General features: G+C 64.0%; 1 protein-coding gene across 3 annotated transcripts; it reads left to right on the top strand.

The window, feature by feature from the left end:
- The first annotated feature begins 2,506 nt into the window (after positions 1-2,506).
- Positions 2,507-14,342, top strand: TRIM3 (tripartite motif containing 3). 3 transcript variants are annotated; one of them, XM_062567568.1, is made up of 12 exons: positions 2,507-2,798; positions 5,543-5,705; positions 7,638-7,875; positions 7,965-8,116; positions 8,241-8,421; positions 8,966-9,689; positions 9,777-9,880; positions 10,018-10,185; positions 10,363-10,435; positions 11,065-11,135; positions 12,050-12,190; positions 13,179-14,342. In XM_062567568.1, exons 2-12 carry the CDS (start codon positions 5,575-5,577, stop codon positions 13,329-13,331), a joined length of 2,136 nt encoding a protein of 711 aa, XP_062423552.1. In that variant the 5' UTR covers positions 2,507-2,798; positions 5,543-5,574; the 3' UTR covers positions 13,332-14,342. The 3 variants fall into 3 exon arrangements, with proteins under 3 accessions (XP_062423552.1, XP_062423551.1, XP_062423550.1); XM_062567567.1 differs by having other exon boundaries at positions 10,255-10,423; XM_062567566.1 differs by having other exon boundaries at positions 10,255-10,435.
- Positions 14,343-15,554: the final 1,212 nt, after the last annotated feature.

Raw genomic sequence — 15,554 nt, 5'->3', positions numbered from 1 at the left:
CTTTTCCCAGCCTGTGTTGTTGCTGGGGAATCTTCCTTCTCAGGGGCAAGACTTGGCATTTGTTCTTGCTGAATTTCATGGAGTTCCTGTCAGCCCATTCCTCCAGCCTGTCCAGGACCTTCTGGATGGACTTCTGCCCTTGAGCATGTCATCTACTTTCCCCTGATGCAGTTTGGTGTCATCTGGAAACTGTGAGCGTGCACTCTGCCTGCATCGGGTCATTGGCAAAGGCACTAAACAGGGGAGGTCCCAGGGCAGACCCCTGTGGTGTGCCACTTGTCACCAGGCTTCAGGCAGAGCACAGCCCATGAACCATCCCTCAGACCCCAACAATCCAACATGTTTTGTACCCACCTGGTTATCCACCCGTCCAGACTGTGACATCCTGACATGGATATTGTGAGAGACGTGTCAAAAACCTTGTTAAAATCAAGGTAAATGACATCCACTGCTCTCCCTTCAGCCACAAATCCAGTGACTTTTCAGAGAGCTGGGTGATCAGGCTGGTCAGGCATGATGTACCCTTGCTTCATCTCTGCTGGCTGGTCCTATCCCCATCTTCTTCTCTGTGTACCCATAGTCCTCACTCAGGAGCTCTCCAGGCTTGTGCCCCATGGAGCAGCTCTGGTCCCAGTGGCAGCAGCACTGGCCCTGCTGGCTGGCTCCAGGGCAGCTGGCATGGGAATGTGGTCCAGCCAGTTCCTGCTGTGCCTTGGTCTGGCCCTCCACCAGGGCTGCCGTATGGAGTAAGCATTGCTGCAGAGAAATGGCTCCTTACTGCCTGCTCCATGCAGCTCCTGGGAGTTGTTTGCCTGACAGCACTCAGGCCAGGGGCCAGCCCTCAGCAGCCTGTCCAGACCCTGTGCACACACGAGAATGCGTGCACATCCCCACAGCCACACACATGGACTCATTCCTCTGTCTGCACACGCCCATCCGCCCACCTCCCTGCACCCTTCCTGCTTCCTCCTTGGGGCTGGAGCATCCTGCAGTTGCTGGGCAGGCTGGCTCGTGAGCCCTGCAGCCTGGGCAGCCCCAACCCTGCAGCCCCCTGCGCCACCCCCTTGTGCTGCAGCACAGGCACTGAGGGTGCCCCGGGACGGATGCCACGGACTGACAGCTCCTATGGTGAGGTGATTCCACTGCATGCTGCAAGGTGTGTGGGGCTAGAGCGCTGGGCTGGGACATGCGGGGCTAGGGTGTGTGGGGCAGGGGCATGGGCTGTTGCTGCTGAGCACAGCTGCAGCAGAAGCCAGCACTGGCAGCTACAAGGGTGCAGCATCACCAAGAGGCCTGGCACGCACATGCCCACCCCAAGGCTCTTTGGGGGCACTGTGCACTCCCTCAAGGCCCTAAGGATGAGCCAGTGGAGAGGTGGGGGGCAGCAGGGGAGAGGGTGTCACTGCACTTGCGTGTGGGCACACACATGCACACACTCAGAGATGAGCATGGGCTTGCTTCTGTAAACCTGTGCAGGAGTGCACACAGATGCTGAGCACTCAGAAACACAGGTGGAGACAGACACACCTCTGTGGGTGGAGGTGCATATGTACATGCACAGACACACCTGTGCAGGTGGGAGTGCACATGCACGGGGTGCAGCATGCACATGCACAGACACACCTGTGCAGGTGGGAGTGCACGTGCACAGGCATGCAGCATGCACACACACAGACCTGCACAGGTTGGGAGTGTATGCACACAACTGTGTCACGTGTCCACAGACTTTCACACAGGTGTGGAGAGCATGTGCACATATCCACTTATGCTGCTGTTCCCACCTGCACACATCCGCAGTGTGCACACCTACAGGTGCACACTGATGCACACACACACGCACGAGCGCACACACACACACACACACACACACACACACACACAGTGGCGTGGGGTGAGTGGATACGCAAGTGCAGTGCTTGCACCCAGTGGTGTGCATCTCATATACATGCAATGGGGCAGGCATGTGGCCACAAGTGTGGGGTGCACTGGGGGAACACTTAAGGGTGTGAGCAAGGGGTAGCACACTCCCCACTCGCGGTGTGGTGGGGAGGTGCACCCCACCTGGATGCGCCCAGGGCTCCGGGCCTATGCTACAGTGGGGTGTGATGGGGGGGGGCAGCTTTTTCCTCCTGGGGTGCACAGCGCAAGGCCAGGGTGCCCTCCGCTTTGAAGTGGGGGTACCGGCGTGGATGCGGTTGCCGTGGCGACAGCCGGGTACCCCAGGGATGCAGGGGGCGCGCCCGGAGCCCCCCCCCACTGCAGAGCCACAGCCCGGACCCGACCATTCCTACCGGTGGGGGTGGGTGGGTCCTGCTCTCCTTCTCCCCTTCGCCCGCACGGGACCCTCCCCCCCCCCCCGCGGTCCCGCGGGACTGGGAACACGTCGGGAAATGCGGAGCCGCGGGGGGATCCTGGGGGCCGCCAAGGGGTCCCGAGCGGGCCCGGGCTAAAGAGCGAGCGGCCGCCGCCCCCCGCAGCCGGTGGTGCGGGCCGGTCTGGCAGATGCGGCTGCGGTCGGAGCCCAGCCCTGGCGCAGTCCCTGCCGCGCCGATCCGGGCCGAGCCCCTCCGATCCGGGCCGGGCCGAGCCGAGTCTGGTCGAGCCTAGCCGAGTCTAGCCGAACCGGGCCGGGCCGAGCCGAGCCGAGCCAGGTCGGGCCGGGCCGGGCCGAGTCGGGCCAGGCTGGGCCGAGCCTAGCCGGGCCGAGCCGCGGCGGCGATGCGCGCTCCCGCCCCGCCGGCACCGGCTGCCCGCGGCGGCGGCTGAACCGAACCGGCTGGTGCGAGGCTGCCTTGCGGGTGAGTGAGCCGTGCCGTGCTGGGCCGGGTGGACTGAAGGTGACAGCGGGGCTGAGCCCTGGGGAAGAGGTGGGTTGGGGACACAGCACGAGTGTCTCTCGGATGGAGGACAGGAGCAAGCTAGTATGGATGGGGATGGGGGACAGGAGCAGGCTGGTATGGATGGGGATGAGGGACAGGAGCAGGCTAGTATGGACGGGAATGGGAGGCAGGAGCAGGCTGGTATGGATGGCGATGGAGGCCAGGAGCATACTGGTATGCGTGGGGATAGGGGGCAGGAGCATGCTGGTATGAATGGGGATGGGGGTCAGGACCAGGCTTGTATGGACGGGATGGGAGGCAGGAACAGGCTGGTATGGATGGGAATGGGGGGCAGGAACAGGCTGGCACGGGATTGGGAGGGAAGACGAGGGTCAGCTTCGGCTCTGGCCCAGGCCATGGGGCGGGTGCAGCCCCGCTCGCTGGGACCGGAGGAGCGCTGGGCACTGGGCCTCCGCACTGCTGCGGCCCCTGGGGCACGGGTGGGGCAGCAGCACTGTGAGCCGCGGTGGGAGCCGATGCCTCCACTGCCGCGCGTGGGGCCCGGTGCCCCCCCTCGGTCCTGGTGCAGCCGGGTCCCGATGCTGTCTGGTGCTGGTGCCGCCGGGGTCCCGGTGCCCCTCCCCCGGTCCCGGTGTCCCCCCGTGCCGGTGCCCCCGGGATGCGGTGCCGCCGGGTCCCGGTGCCGGTCCCGGTGCCGGGCGGGGCGGGGCGGTGACGTCGCGGTCCCGGCGGCCCCGCACAATGGCCGTCGGGGCGGGGCCGGGCCGGGCCGGGGCCTGCAGCCGCGGGGCCGCCGCAGCGCCGTGAGCGGGGCCGGGCCGGGGCGCGCGGGGGCGGCGGCGTGGGGGGCTGCAGTGCGGAGGGGTGCAGCGCGCTCGGCGGGGGGGAGGGGGCAGTGAATCGTGAGCAGGGTGAATGCAGGGCACTGCGGGGCGGCTGCAGTGAGCTGTGGGGCGGCTGCAGTGTATCGTGATTGCAGTGAGCTTTAGGGTGGATGCAGTGTATCGTGATTGCAGTGAGCTGTGGGGCGGGTGCAGCGTGCCATGGGGCCAATGTATGGTGCCTGTTCACCCTGGCAGTGCCATGGAGCAGGCCAGATGGTGCTGCACCCCATGGGGCAGGGGATCAGGGGGCACTGCTGCTTTCTGGGGTGCACAGAAGGGCTGGATGTGGGCTGGGGCAGGCTGGTGCAGTGGGGTGTGTTCATGGCCAAGTCATACTGGAGTGCACTGGGGTGAGGGTGGGTGGGCAGTGGGGTGCTTTGGGCAGATGTGGTGGGTGCCAGGGATGTTGTGGGGCAGGCAGAGTAGGTGCTGGGGATGCTGTGGAGCAGTGTGAATGGGTGCTGGGGTGCCATGGGGCAGGTGAGGTGGATGCAGAAGGTGCTGTGGGGCAGGCAGGGGGATGCTGGAAGTGCTGTGAGGTAGGCAGGGGGTGCTGGGGATGCTGTGGGGCAGGGTGGGTGGGTGCAAGGGATGCCTTAGGGAAGGCAGTGGGTGCTATGAGGTTGATGCTGGCAGTGCTGTGAGGCAGGCAGAGGGATGCTGTGGGGCAGATGAGGTGGAAGCTGGCAGTGCCATAGGGCAGGCAGGGAGGTGCTGGCAGTGCATGGGGCAAGCAGGCTGTGCCGTGGGGCAAGCAGGGAGGTGCTGTGAGGCAGATGAGGTGGATGCTGGTGGTGCTGTGAGGCAGGCAGGAGGGTACTGTGGGGCAGGCAGGGGTTGCCGGTGGTGCTGTGGAACAGGCAAGGAGTTGCTGATGGTGCCGTGGGGCAGGCATAGGGTGCCATGGGGCAGGTGAGGGTTGTTGGAGATGCTGTGGGACAGATGGGGGGGTGCCATGGGGCAGGTGGGGGGATGCTGGTGTTGCTATGGGGCAGGCAGGGGTGCTATGTGCAGGGGGTGTTTGGCGTGGGGAGCGCCCCTGGTGCTGTCCCAGTGCTGGTGTCTGAGACTGGGGTGCTGCAGCGCCCAGAGGCTGCGGAATTGGGCTCAGCCAGGGCTGCAGAGGTGTGTGGGGTGCAGATCTTGGCAGCGTGGGGCAAATGTAGGGCAGGCAGGTGCAGTGCTTGGCAGCACAGGGCAGGTGTGGGGCTGGTGTGGGGCAAGAGTGGGGCAGGCGGGTGCAGGGCTTGGCAGCAAGGAGCTGGTGTGGGGCTGGTGTGGAGCAGGCAGGCGCAGAGCTTGGCAGGCATGGGGCAGGCATGGGGCTCACCATGGGCACCTAGGGACTGTGTATGCGGCTGGAGGGGGCTGGGGACCTCCCCGCCCTGGCCAACCCCAGAGCGTGTGGGGCCAGATGCTGCTGTGGGGACTGCGAGTGCTGTGGGGCTTTGTGGGCTGAGCAGGATCCTGTGTGCCCAGCATGTGGGGCAGGCATGGGGCATTTAACACTGAGGATGTGGGGCCGGGAGCTGACCCAGGCTGCCCAGACCCCTGTGGGGGTGTGGGGCAGTGTGGGTCTGATCTTGTCCCTGCCTCCCCAGGCTGAGCACCATGGGGCAGTGTGGGTCTGACCATGTCTCTCCCCCAGGCTGAGTGGCATGGGGTGGTGTGGGTCCAGCCATGTCCCCTACCCCGAGCAGGCTGAGCGCCATGGGCCTTGGGGGTGGTTTGGGGCTGACTGTGTCCCCCGCCAGGCTGAGAGCTCTGGGTCTGTGGGCTGTGGGGTGGTGTGGGCCTGACCATGTTCTGCCCTGGCAGGCTGAGCACCGTGGGGCCGTGGGGGCGCCACCATGGCGAAGCGGGAGCCCAGCACCAGCCCCGTGGTGCGGCAGATTGACAAGCAGTTCCTGGTGTGCAGCATCTGCCTCGACCGCTACCGCAACCCCAAGGTGCTGCCCTGCCTGCACACCTTCTGCGAGAGGTGAGACCGGGGTCCACGACGCCCCACTGCATCCCCACTGCATCGCACTGCATCCCCACTGCGCCCCACTCTATTCCTGTTACATCTCCCCCACTGTGCACTTTCTGCAAGAGGTGAGACTGGGGCCCACGGTGCCCCACTGCACTGCACTGCATCCCCACTGCATCCGTGCTGGACCCTCCCACTGCACACCTCCTGTGAGAGGTGAGACTGGGGCTTGCTGTGCCTCACTGCATCCTCCCACTGCACCTCACTGCATCCCCTCTGCACCCTCACTGTGCCCCACTGCATGTCTGCTGCACCTCCCCCACTGCACATCTTCTATGAGAGGTGAGACTAGGGCCCACAGTGCTGCACTACATCCCAGCTGCATCCCCACTGTGCCCCACTGCACCTCCCTCACTACACATCTTCTGCAAGAGGTGATCCCAGGACATGCAGTGCCTCACTGCATCCTCACAGCACCCCACTGCATCCTCACAGCACCCCACTGCACACACACTGCATCCCTTCTGTGCCCCACAGCATCCCTGATGTGCCCCTTGCATCTACACCGCACTATACTGCACCGCCCTATTGCACACCTTCTATGGGAGGTGAGCCCCCAAGGACCCTATGGTACCCTGTTGTATCCCCACTGCACCCACACTGGGACTCACTGCATCCCCTCTCTAGAAACCTGCAGGAGGTGACCTGGGGCTGCTGTGGCTGCTGCACTCCACTGCATCCACATTGTACCCCATGGCATCCATACTGCATCTATGCTGTGCTGCCTTGTACCCACCTGCACATCTGTTGTGCCCCACTGCATCCACACTGCATCCATGCTGTGCCACACTGCATCCACCAGCACACATCTGATGCCACACTGCATTCACCATGGCCCCCAGAACCAACACCTCCTGTGAGAGGGGAGCCAGTGCCTTCCTGTATTCCCCAATTCATCCTCCTGCACACCTTCTGCAATTGGTTAGCTGGAGCCCCACTGCATCTCCCCCACATCCTCCTCCACACCCCACTCTCTGAGTGAGATGATCTGGGGCTGTACTGCATTCCCAACACGCTCTGAGATGTGAGCCAGGGCCCCACTGCACCCTGCTGCATCGCCACTGGCCCTGCTGCATCCCCCCATGCACTTCCACTGCCCCCCCCCCCCGCACCGCCTCTGAGAGAGATGAGCAGGGGGGCTGTGGTGCCCTCGGGGCTGTGGTGCCTGGAAACTGTGTGTGGGGCCACATGTACAGCTGGGGGCTACAGTTCCCTTGGGCCAAGTACGGGGCTGCATGTGGGACTGGGGGCTGCAGTGCCCTGGGGGCCATCTGTGGGGGTGTGTGGGGCCAGGGGCTGCGGTGCTGCAGGTGACGCTTGTGGGGCTGGGGGCTGCAGTGCCTTAGGGGCTGTGTATAGGGCCAGGTGTAAAGCATGTGTGGAGCTAGGGGCTGCATGTGTGACAGATGTAGGGTGAGGGCTGTGTCTGTGGTTGGGGCCGCACTACTGTACTGACTTTTGCTCTCTCTGTCCCCCCAGGGCCTCTGCCCCACAGCAGCTCCCTCCTTGCAGGCTTCGCCCCCTAACCTGCCCCCCCTCCTCACAATGGACCCTCTACGCCCAGCACCACCCTTCATCCCACCCCCTTGGTCCAGTCCCACTTTGGAGGCTGATGGCATCACGATGCTGCTCCCTGTCTGTCTGTCCTGCTGTCCCCATCTGCTCATGCAGCTCCATCCCCCTGTCCCTGGCCCATGCACCCCGAAGCACCATGGTGCGGCCCCCCTATCTGTCTGTCTGTCCTGCCATCCTGCTGGTGCTGTCTGCCCCTCCCCTCACTGCTCCGTCCCCATCCCCGATGCCCCGGTCCCACTGCATGCCAGCCTGCCCGTGTCCCGCACCGTAGCGAGTCCTGATCCTCTCGTTGTGCCCGTTCTGCCCCAGGTGTCTCCAGAACTATATCCCGCCCCAGAGCCTGACCCTGTCCTGCCCCGTGTGCCGCCAGACCTCCATCCTGCCTGAGAAGGGTGTCGCGGCCCTGCAGAACAACTTCTTCATCACCAACCTCATGGAGGTGCTGCAGCGGGACCCCGAGAGCGCCGGCCTCCACCCTGGTCCGGGGCTGGACCCCGTCAGTGCTGTCACTGGCCAGCCCCTCTCCTGCCCCAATCACGAGGGCAAGGTGGGTCCCAGGCACGTGGGGCGGCGGTGGGAGTCGGGGTGGGCTGGGCTGTGCCGGGGCCGGGGCCCATCTGAGCACCCGCGCTGCAGGTGATGGAGTTTTACTGCGAGTCGTGCGAGACGGCCATGTGCCACGAGTGCACGGAGGGGGAGCACCGGGAGCACGTGACGGTGCCGCTGCGTGATGTGGTGGAGCAGCACAAGGCGGCCCTGCAGCAGCAGCTTGATGCCATCAAGAGCAGGTACCGGCAGCGAGGCGGCGCTGGCGTGGGGCCAGGAGGAGCTGGCAGCTGGCTTGGGGACCTGCCCGCCGGCGGGGCAGCCGTGGGCCGTGGGTGCTGCCTGTGCTGACCACCTGCCCCGCAGGCTCCCGCAGCTGGCGGCAGCCATTGGGCTGGTGACGGAGATCAGCAAGCAGCTGGTGGACCGCAAGAATGAAGCCGTGTCTGAGATCAGCAGCACCTTCGAGGAGCTGGAGAAGGCTCTGCAGCAGCGGAAGGGCTTGCTGGTGCGGGACCTGGAGGCAACCTGTGGGGCTAAGCAGAAGGTAGTGTGCCTCGACCCCAGCCCCACACGTGGGGATTGCCTCGTCCTCCCCACGGCGCCTGTGCACAGCAAGATGGGGGCTGGGTTGAGCCCTGGCGAGTGAAGTCGGCAGTGCCCAGTTCTTCCCAAAAAAGGCAAACGTGTCCTGGACTGTGTAAACAGCGTGTCCTGGCGAGGCCGGCGCAGCGACACTCCCATGCACGGGGCCGAGCTGCGCTGCAGCACTGCCTGGGCACTGTGCCCACAGGCACTGTGCTGCCAGACACCCGCAGCAGGTCCGGAGCAGGGCAGCATCGGACACCACTGGGCTGAGAGGAAGAGGGAACCCAGCCTGCCCCACTGTGGGTGCCCCTACCCCATCCTGACAGGTGCTGTGGGTGCAGAAGGTGTCCCATCCTGGCAGGTGCTGTGGGTGCCCCATCCCGGCAGGTGCTGTGGGTGCTTCTGCCCCATTTTGATAGGCGCTGTGGGTGCTCCAGCCTGGCAGGTGCTGTGGATGCCCCATTCCAGTGGGTGCTGGCAGTGATCCTCTCTCATCTCGGCAGGTGCTGCAGGCACAGCTGGATGCCCTGCGCCAGGGCCAGGAGAACATCCTCAGCAGCTGCACCTTCACGGAACAGGCGCTGCACCATGGCACAGAGACGGAGGTGCTGCTAGTGAAGAAGCAGATGAGCGAGCGGCTGAGCGAGCTGGCCAGCCAGGAGTTCCCCGAGCACCCGCACGAGAATGACCAGCTTGACTATGTGGTGGAGACTGATGGCGTTCGCAAGTCCATCCTGAACCTGGGCGTGCTCATCACCACCAGCGCCACAGCACACAAGACGGTGGCCACGGGCGAGGGGCTGCGGCATGCCGTAGTGGGGCAGCCCTCCTCGCTCAGTGTCACCACCAAGGACAAGGACGGGGAGCTGGTGCGCAGCGGCAGTGCCAGCCTGCGCTTCCAGGTGACGGCGCCGGATGGCAGTGCTGCCGAGTCCGAGGTGCTTGATAACAAGAACGGCACCTACGAGCTGCTGTACACACCACGCACTGAGGGTGACTTCCTGCTCTCCATCCTGCTCTACGGGCAGCCCATCCGCGGCAGTCCCTTCCGTGTCCGTGCTGTCAAAGCCTCTGACGTGCCTCCGTCCCCTGATGATGTCAAGCGCCGTGTGAAGTCGCCCAGCAGCGGGCACATCCGGCAGAAGGCTGTGCGGCGCCCGTCCAGCATGTACAGCAGCGGCAAGAAGAAGGAGAACCCCATCGAAGATGAGCTCATCTTCCGTGTGGGTGAGCCAGCAGGGACAGATGTGGGGTGGGGGGCCACGGCGTGGTGAGCCCCATGGGACCTGGCCTCTCACCTGTGTCTACCCACAGGAAGCCGTGGTCGGGAAAAGGGGGAGTTCACCAACCTGCAGGGCATCTCCACCTCCAGCACAGGCCGCATCGTGGTGGCCGACAGCAATAACCAGTGTGTGCAGGTAGGAGCCAGTGGGTGCTGCGCCTGGCCCTGCGGGCCGGGTTTTGCCCCCACTTCTGCTCACCCCTGCCCGCTGCCAGCTCCTGCTGGCTGGGCTGGGTCCAGCCCCGTTCACCCAAGCCCTGCTGGGACCTCCAGGTGTTTTCCAATGAGGGCCAGTTTCGGCTGCGGTTTGGTGTGCGGGGCCGCTCCCCCGGCCAGCTCCAGCGGCCGACGGGTGTCACCGTGGACATGAACGGAGACATCATCATCGCAGACTATGACAACCGCTGGGTCAGCATCTTCTCCCCCGAGGGCAAGTTCAAGGTGAGTGAGAGACATGGCAGGGGTGGCGGAGGCTCTGGGCACTACGTGACCTCCTTCTCCTGGCTGCAGACCAAGATTGGGGCTGGGAGGCTGATGGGCCCCAAGGGCGTAGCTGTGGACCGCAATGGTCACATCATCGTGGTGGACAACAAAGCCTGCTGCGTCTTCATCTTCCAGTCTAATGGCAAGCTCGTCACCAAGTTTGGGAGCCGTGGCACGGCTGAGCGGCAGTTTGCAGGTACACTCGATGGTAATACACCGACTGGCAAGTCCCCTCTTCCTTACTGCATGCCTTTGGCTTCCCGCTGCGCCGGGGCCGGGGCCGGGTGAGTACCGCGCACCTTGCTATTGCCGGCTGGAGCACCACACCGCGTCAGGACACCTGGGGTGGGGTTCGGCATGAGGGCTTGGGCTTGAGGATCACACTGCTTCCCCAGCCTGGTGCAGGAGTATTTACTCGGTGAAGGACTGCCTGCCCAGTGTGGGACCACCTGCCTGGTGCACAGCAGTCTGTCTGGTGCATGACCATGCATCCAGTGCATGACTATCTGCCCAGTGCAAGACCGTCTGCCCAGTGCAAGACCGTCTGCCCAGTGCATGACCATGCATTCGGTGCGTGACAGTCTGCCTGGCGCAGGACCGTTTGCCCGGTGCGGGCCAGCCCTCTGCAGCCCCCAGCCGATGCATTGACCTCGGCTCCGCTCCGGGGACAGGTGGGTGCTGTGTGCACTAATGCCCTCACGCCTGGGCTCACCGGCTGCTGGTGTGACACTAACCCACACTAATGCATGGGAGTCGGGACTGTCCAGTGGCACTACTCACCCCAGCACAGGACACCAGGACTGTCCCCATCCCTGGCTAAGCACCTCTCTTCCCCAGGGCCCCATTTTGTGGCAGTCAACAACAAGAATGAGATCGTGGTGACCGACTTCCACAACCACTCCGTGAAGGTGAGCGTGGCGGCGGCATCCCCATTCCTGGCATCCCATGGCCAGGGGCCCATGGGCGTCCCACTGTGCTGGGATCCCCAGTGCACCCCAGCCCTGCGCATCTCCCTGGGAGTTGCTCTGTGCTGCACTGCATTGCTCCGTGCCATGCACTGCTGTGGCATGCAGTGCCGTGCTGCCCTGCCCTGCCCTGTGCTGTGGTGTGCTGCACCATGCTGCATCATGCTGCAGTGTGGCATGCCGTGCTGTGCAGGGCTGTGGCATGCAGTGCCATGCTGCCATGCCCCGTGCTGTGCTGTAGTGTGCCACACCATGCCGCGTCGTGCTGTGCTGTGGCACACCATGCCATGCAGTACTGTGGCATGCAGTGCCGTGCTGCCCTGTGCTGTCCTGCTCTGTGCTGTGCTGCCTCGTGCCATGCTGTGCCATGCCACGTGGTGCCGTGCCATGTGGTGCCATGCTGCCCTAGAATCATAGAATCAGTAAGGTTCGAAGGGACCTCTGGAGATCATCTAGTCCAACCTCCCTGCTCAACCAGGGTCATCTAGAGCATGTTAGACAGGGTTGCATCCAGGTGGGCTTTGAAGATTTCCAGAGAAGGAGACTCCACAACCTCTCTGGGCAACCTGTTCCAGTGCTCTGTCACTCTCACAGTAAAGAAATTCCCCCTCATGGCCCTGCTCCATGCCATGCTGCCCTGTGCTGTGCTGTGCCGTGCTGTGCCATGCTTTACCATACTGCCCTGCACCGTGCCATGCTGCCTTGTGCCATGCTGTGCTATGCTGGGCCATGTCATGCCATGCTGTGCCATGCTGTCCTGTGCTGTGCTGCCCTCCACTGCGCTGTGCCGTGCCATGCCATGCTGCCTTGTGCCATGATGTGCTGCCCTGCACCACACTGACTGCTCCCTCCTGCAGGTGTACAACGCGGACGGCGAGTTCCTCTTCAAGTTTGGGTCGCACGGTGAGGGGAATGGGCAGTTCAATGCTCCCACTGGGGTGGCCGTGGATGCTAATGGCAACATTATCGTGGCTGACTGGGGCAACAGCCGAATTCAGGTACGAGCAGGGGCCCTTGCTCTCCTGTTATTGTGCATCAATCATTGCAACTTGAGGGCAGCCCCACCGGCTGCCCTGATGCGCTCCCTGAGCCCCCAGGGTGTTCTGCCACATGGGGCTGCCTGGGGCCAGCGCCATCCCCATCCCTGCCCCATCCGGCAGCCAGTCCTGCAGACAGCCAGTGCACGGTACTGGTTCTGGGCAGGGACAGGGATTTGTGGCACCAGCAATTGCTCTGGTCCCTGTGCCCATGGGGGCAGCCACAGGGGCCAGGATGGGAGTCCATGCACCCATGGAAACAGCTGGGGCATTCACAGGGTCCATGCCCCTGTGAGGACGGCCGGGGCAGGGATGAGGGTGGGATCTGTGGGGATCACCAGGATGGGAATTGGGTCCATGCACTCTGAAGGTGACTGGGGCAGGGATACAGTCCGTGCCCCCATGGGGATACCCAGGATGAGATCTGTGCACCCATGTGGAGCTGAGGATGGTGACAGAGTCCATGTGCCAATGGGGATGGCCAGGATGGGGATGGTGTCTGTGGGGAGGGCCAGGACAGGGAAAGCATCCATGCACCCTGGGGATGACCAGGGCAGGGACAGGGTCCGTGCACCCATGCAGACAGCCAGGACGGGGTCTGTGCATCAATGTGGTGGCCTGGACAGGGACAGGGTCCGTCCATGTGCCCTGGGAGTGACCAGGGCAGGGATGAGATCTGCATGCTCACGGAGCGGCCAGGGTGAGGTCTGTGCACCCATGGGCACAGCCAGGATGGGACAGAGTCCATGCACCCTGGGGATGGTCAGGACAGGGACAAGGATCTGTGTGCCCGAGGGGAGTGCCAAGATGGGATCTGTGCACCCACTGGGGATGGGGGCCTGGACAGGGTCCGTGCACCCATGGGGACAGCCAGGACAGGCCAGGGTCTGTGTGCCCAGGGCAGCAGTGGCAAGGGGGACAGCAGCTCTCTCAGTCCCTCTCTCTGCAGGTCTTCGACAGCTCGGGCTCCTTCCTCTCCTACATCAACACGGCCGCCGACCCACTGTATGGGCCGCAGGGCCTGGCGCTCACCTCGGATGGACACGTGGTGGTGGCCGACTCCGGCAATCACTGTTTCAAGGCCTATCGCTACCTGCAGTAGCTGCAGGGCCTGGGCCGTGCGCGGGGCGGCCCCGGTGCCCCTGTGCTGGATGGGCCCGGGTGACCTCGGCTCTGGTGCCACGCACTGTGGGGCTGCGGATCTGGGCTGGCAGCTCCGGCATCCTATGGTCACGTCTCTCCGGGCTGGCAGCTCCGGCGTCCCATGGTCACGGCTCCCAGGCCAGCAGCTCCGGCGTCCTGGCTGCTCTGGCGTCCCATGGTCACAGCTCCCGGGCTGGCAGCTCCGGTGTCCTGGCAGCTCCGGTGTCCTAGCAGCTCCAGCGTCCCACAGTCGCAGCTCTCTGGGCTGGCAGCTCCGGTGTCCTGCCATCACTGCTCCTGGGCTGGCAGGTGCCCTGCGCCGTGGGGCACAGCAACCCAGGATGGACGAGCACCAGACTTGGGGGGGCTCTGCCTGCCATGGGGCACAGCAGCCCGGGTAGGATGGGTGCCAGACTCAGGGGCTCTGCCTGCCCGCCCCTCGCCCCCTGCCCGCCGTGGGGCCGCTGTGGGGTGTGCCCCATAGCGCTGCCCCCTGCCTGGCCCTTCACTGCACTTCACCCCTGCCGTGGGGGTGGCCGAGCCCAGAGCTGCGGCAAGGACGGGTCTGGCCCGGGTGCTATGGGGTGCTGCGGGGCCTGGGGACATGCTCGGTGCTCTGCCTCACGGCGGTGTCGGGCGGCCCCACTTTCTGGCTTCTGCTGCAGCAGAGACCTCCGTGCAGGGAGTGGCAGTGCTGTGGGGTGCTGGGCACTCATGGGGGCCCAATGCCCTGCCTGGGCCATGGGGCAGGCGCATGGAGTGGGGCACCGGCACCCCATGACCCGGCCACCTGGAGGGTCCCGCTGCCGGCACAGCTCACGCCGCCTTGCTTGCGCGGCCCCATGGCCCCGCTCCCCAGCTTCGAGCCCAGCCTGGGCGCCGTGCGTGCCACTGCCCCACGGCAGGGCCGCGCGGGGCCGCTGCCATGTGCTAACACACTGTATGTACAAAATAAAGTATTCTGAAAGTACCCGTGCCCCACAGCCCCTCTGCCGCCCGCTGCTGCCTCGCGAGCAGTGCCCGGTGCTGACGCACGCGTGTGGCAGGGCCAGGTGCTGGCCGGTCCCGGCAGCAGCCCCGGGCGAGCACCACTGCCTTGGCCGCAGACGCTGCCGGCTGTGATCGCAGGGCCCCCGTCCTCGCCACCTGCATGGGAAGCGCCCTGCTGCAGAGCCCCGTGCCCGCGGTGCCACGCTGCTGCAGAGCCTCCAGCCAGCCTGCACGGCCAGTGGCGTCAGCTGTAGGATTGCAAGCTCTGCCCTGGCTCACTGCTGAGCCCCAGCATACTGCTGAGCCCTGGCATGATGCTGAGCCCCAGCATGGTGCTGAGCCCCGGCATGATTCTGAGCCCCAGCACACTGCTGAGACCCAGCACGATGTTAAGTCCCCACACTATGTTGAGCTCTGGCATGATGTTGAGCCCCTGAATGTTGCTGATCCCTGGCACAACACTGACCCTGACACAATGCTGAGGCCTGGCAGGATGCTGAGGCCTGGCACGATGCTAAGCCCTGACACAATCTTGAGCTCTAGCATCATGCTGAGCCCCAGCATGATGCTGAGCCCCAGCACATTGCTGAGCTCTAGCACAATGCTGAGCCCTGACACAATGTTGAGCTCTAGCATGATGCTGAGCTCTGGCACAATACTGAGCCCCAGCACAGTACTGAGCCCAGTATATTGCTGGTCCATGGTGGGATGGGGTGCCCTGAATCACAGTGGGATGGTCCCTCTAGGCCCCAAGGAGTTGGACTACACTGGCCTGGTTCTCTGGGGGGGGGGGGGATACTCCCCCTGAGAAGTGACAAGGTCCAGGTAAAGAAGTCTAATGCTGGGGGAGGGTGATCTGGAGGGTTGTCCAAAGGATGGTTCCTCCAGATGTCCTTACCCAGTTAGAAAATATCCCATTCGCCTGCCATGCCAAAGAACTAAAGCAAGTGTTAGGGACATTGGGTTTTTGGTGAAAGCATATTCCATATTCCAAATTTTCATTCAATTGCCAGATCATTGTATAATTTATTAAAGAAATTAATGGAGATGGGGACAAGAGTATGAAGAAACCCTTAGAGTCTTGATTCACCCAGTTCAGCAATATCAAGCTATCGCTCCATGGTTTGCATCTCAGCCTTACAAGTTATGTATTGGGATTAGCAATGCAGGATGTTAATCGAGACTGTGGCAA

The sequence above is a fragment of the Rhea pennata genome, chromosome 1 (genome assembly GCF_028389875.1).
Source record: "Rhea pennata isolate bPtePen1 chromosome 1, bPtePen1.pri, whole genome shotgun sequence".
Classification (NCBI taxonomy): domain Eukaryota; kingdom Metazoa; phylum Chordata; class Aves; order Rheiformes; family Rheidae; genus Rhea; species Rhea pennata.
Note: the sequence above shows the minus strand (reverse complement) of the source record. Positions and strands in the feature narration are given on the sequence as shown.

What these genes read in the sequence shown, in the direction of transcription:
- TRIM3 (XM_062567566.1), top strand. Translation starts at nt 5,575, where the DNA reads ATGGCGAAGCGGGAGCCCAGCACCAGCCCCGTGGTGCGGCAGATTGAC. An exon ending in CCTGTGGGGCTAAGCAGAAG is followed by an intron (nt 8,422 to 8,965) that starts GTAGTGTGCCTC and finishes TCATCTCGGCAG; the next exon opens with GTGCTGCAGGCACAGCTGGA. An exon ending in TGAGCTCATCTTCCGTGTGG is followed by an intron (nt 9,690 to 9,776) that starts GTGAGCCAGCAG and finishes GTCTACCCACAG; the next exon opens with GAAGCCGTGGTCGGGAAAAG.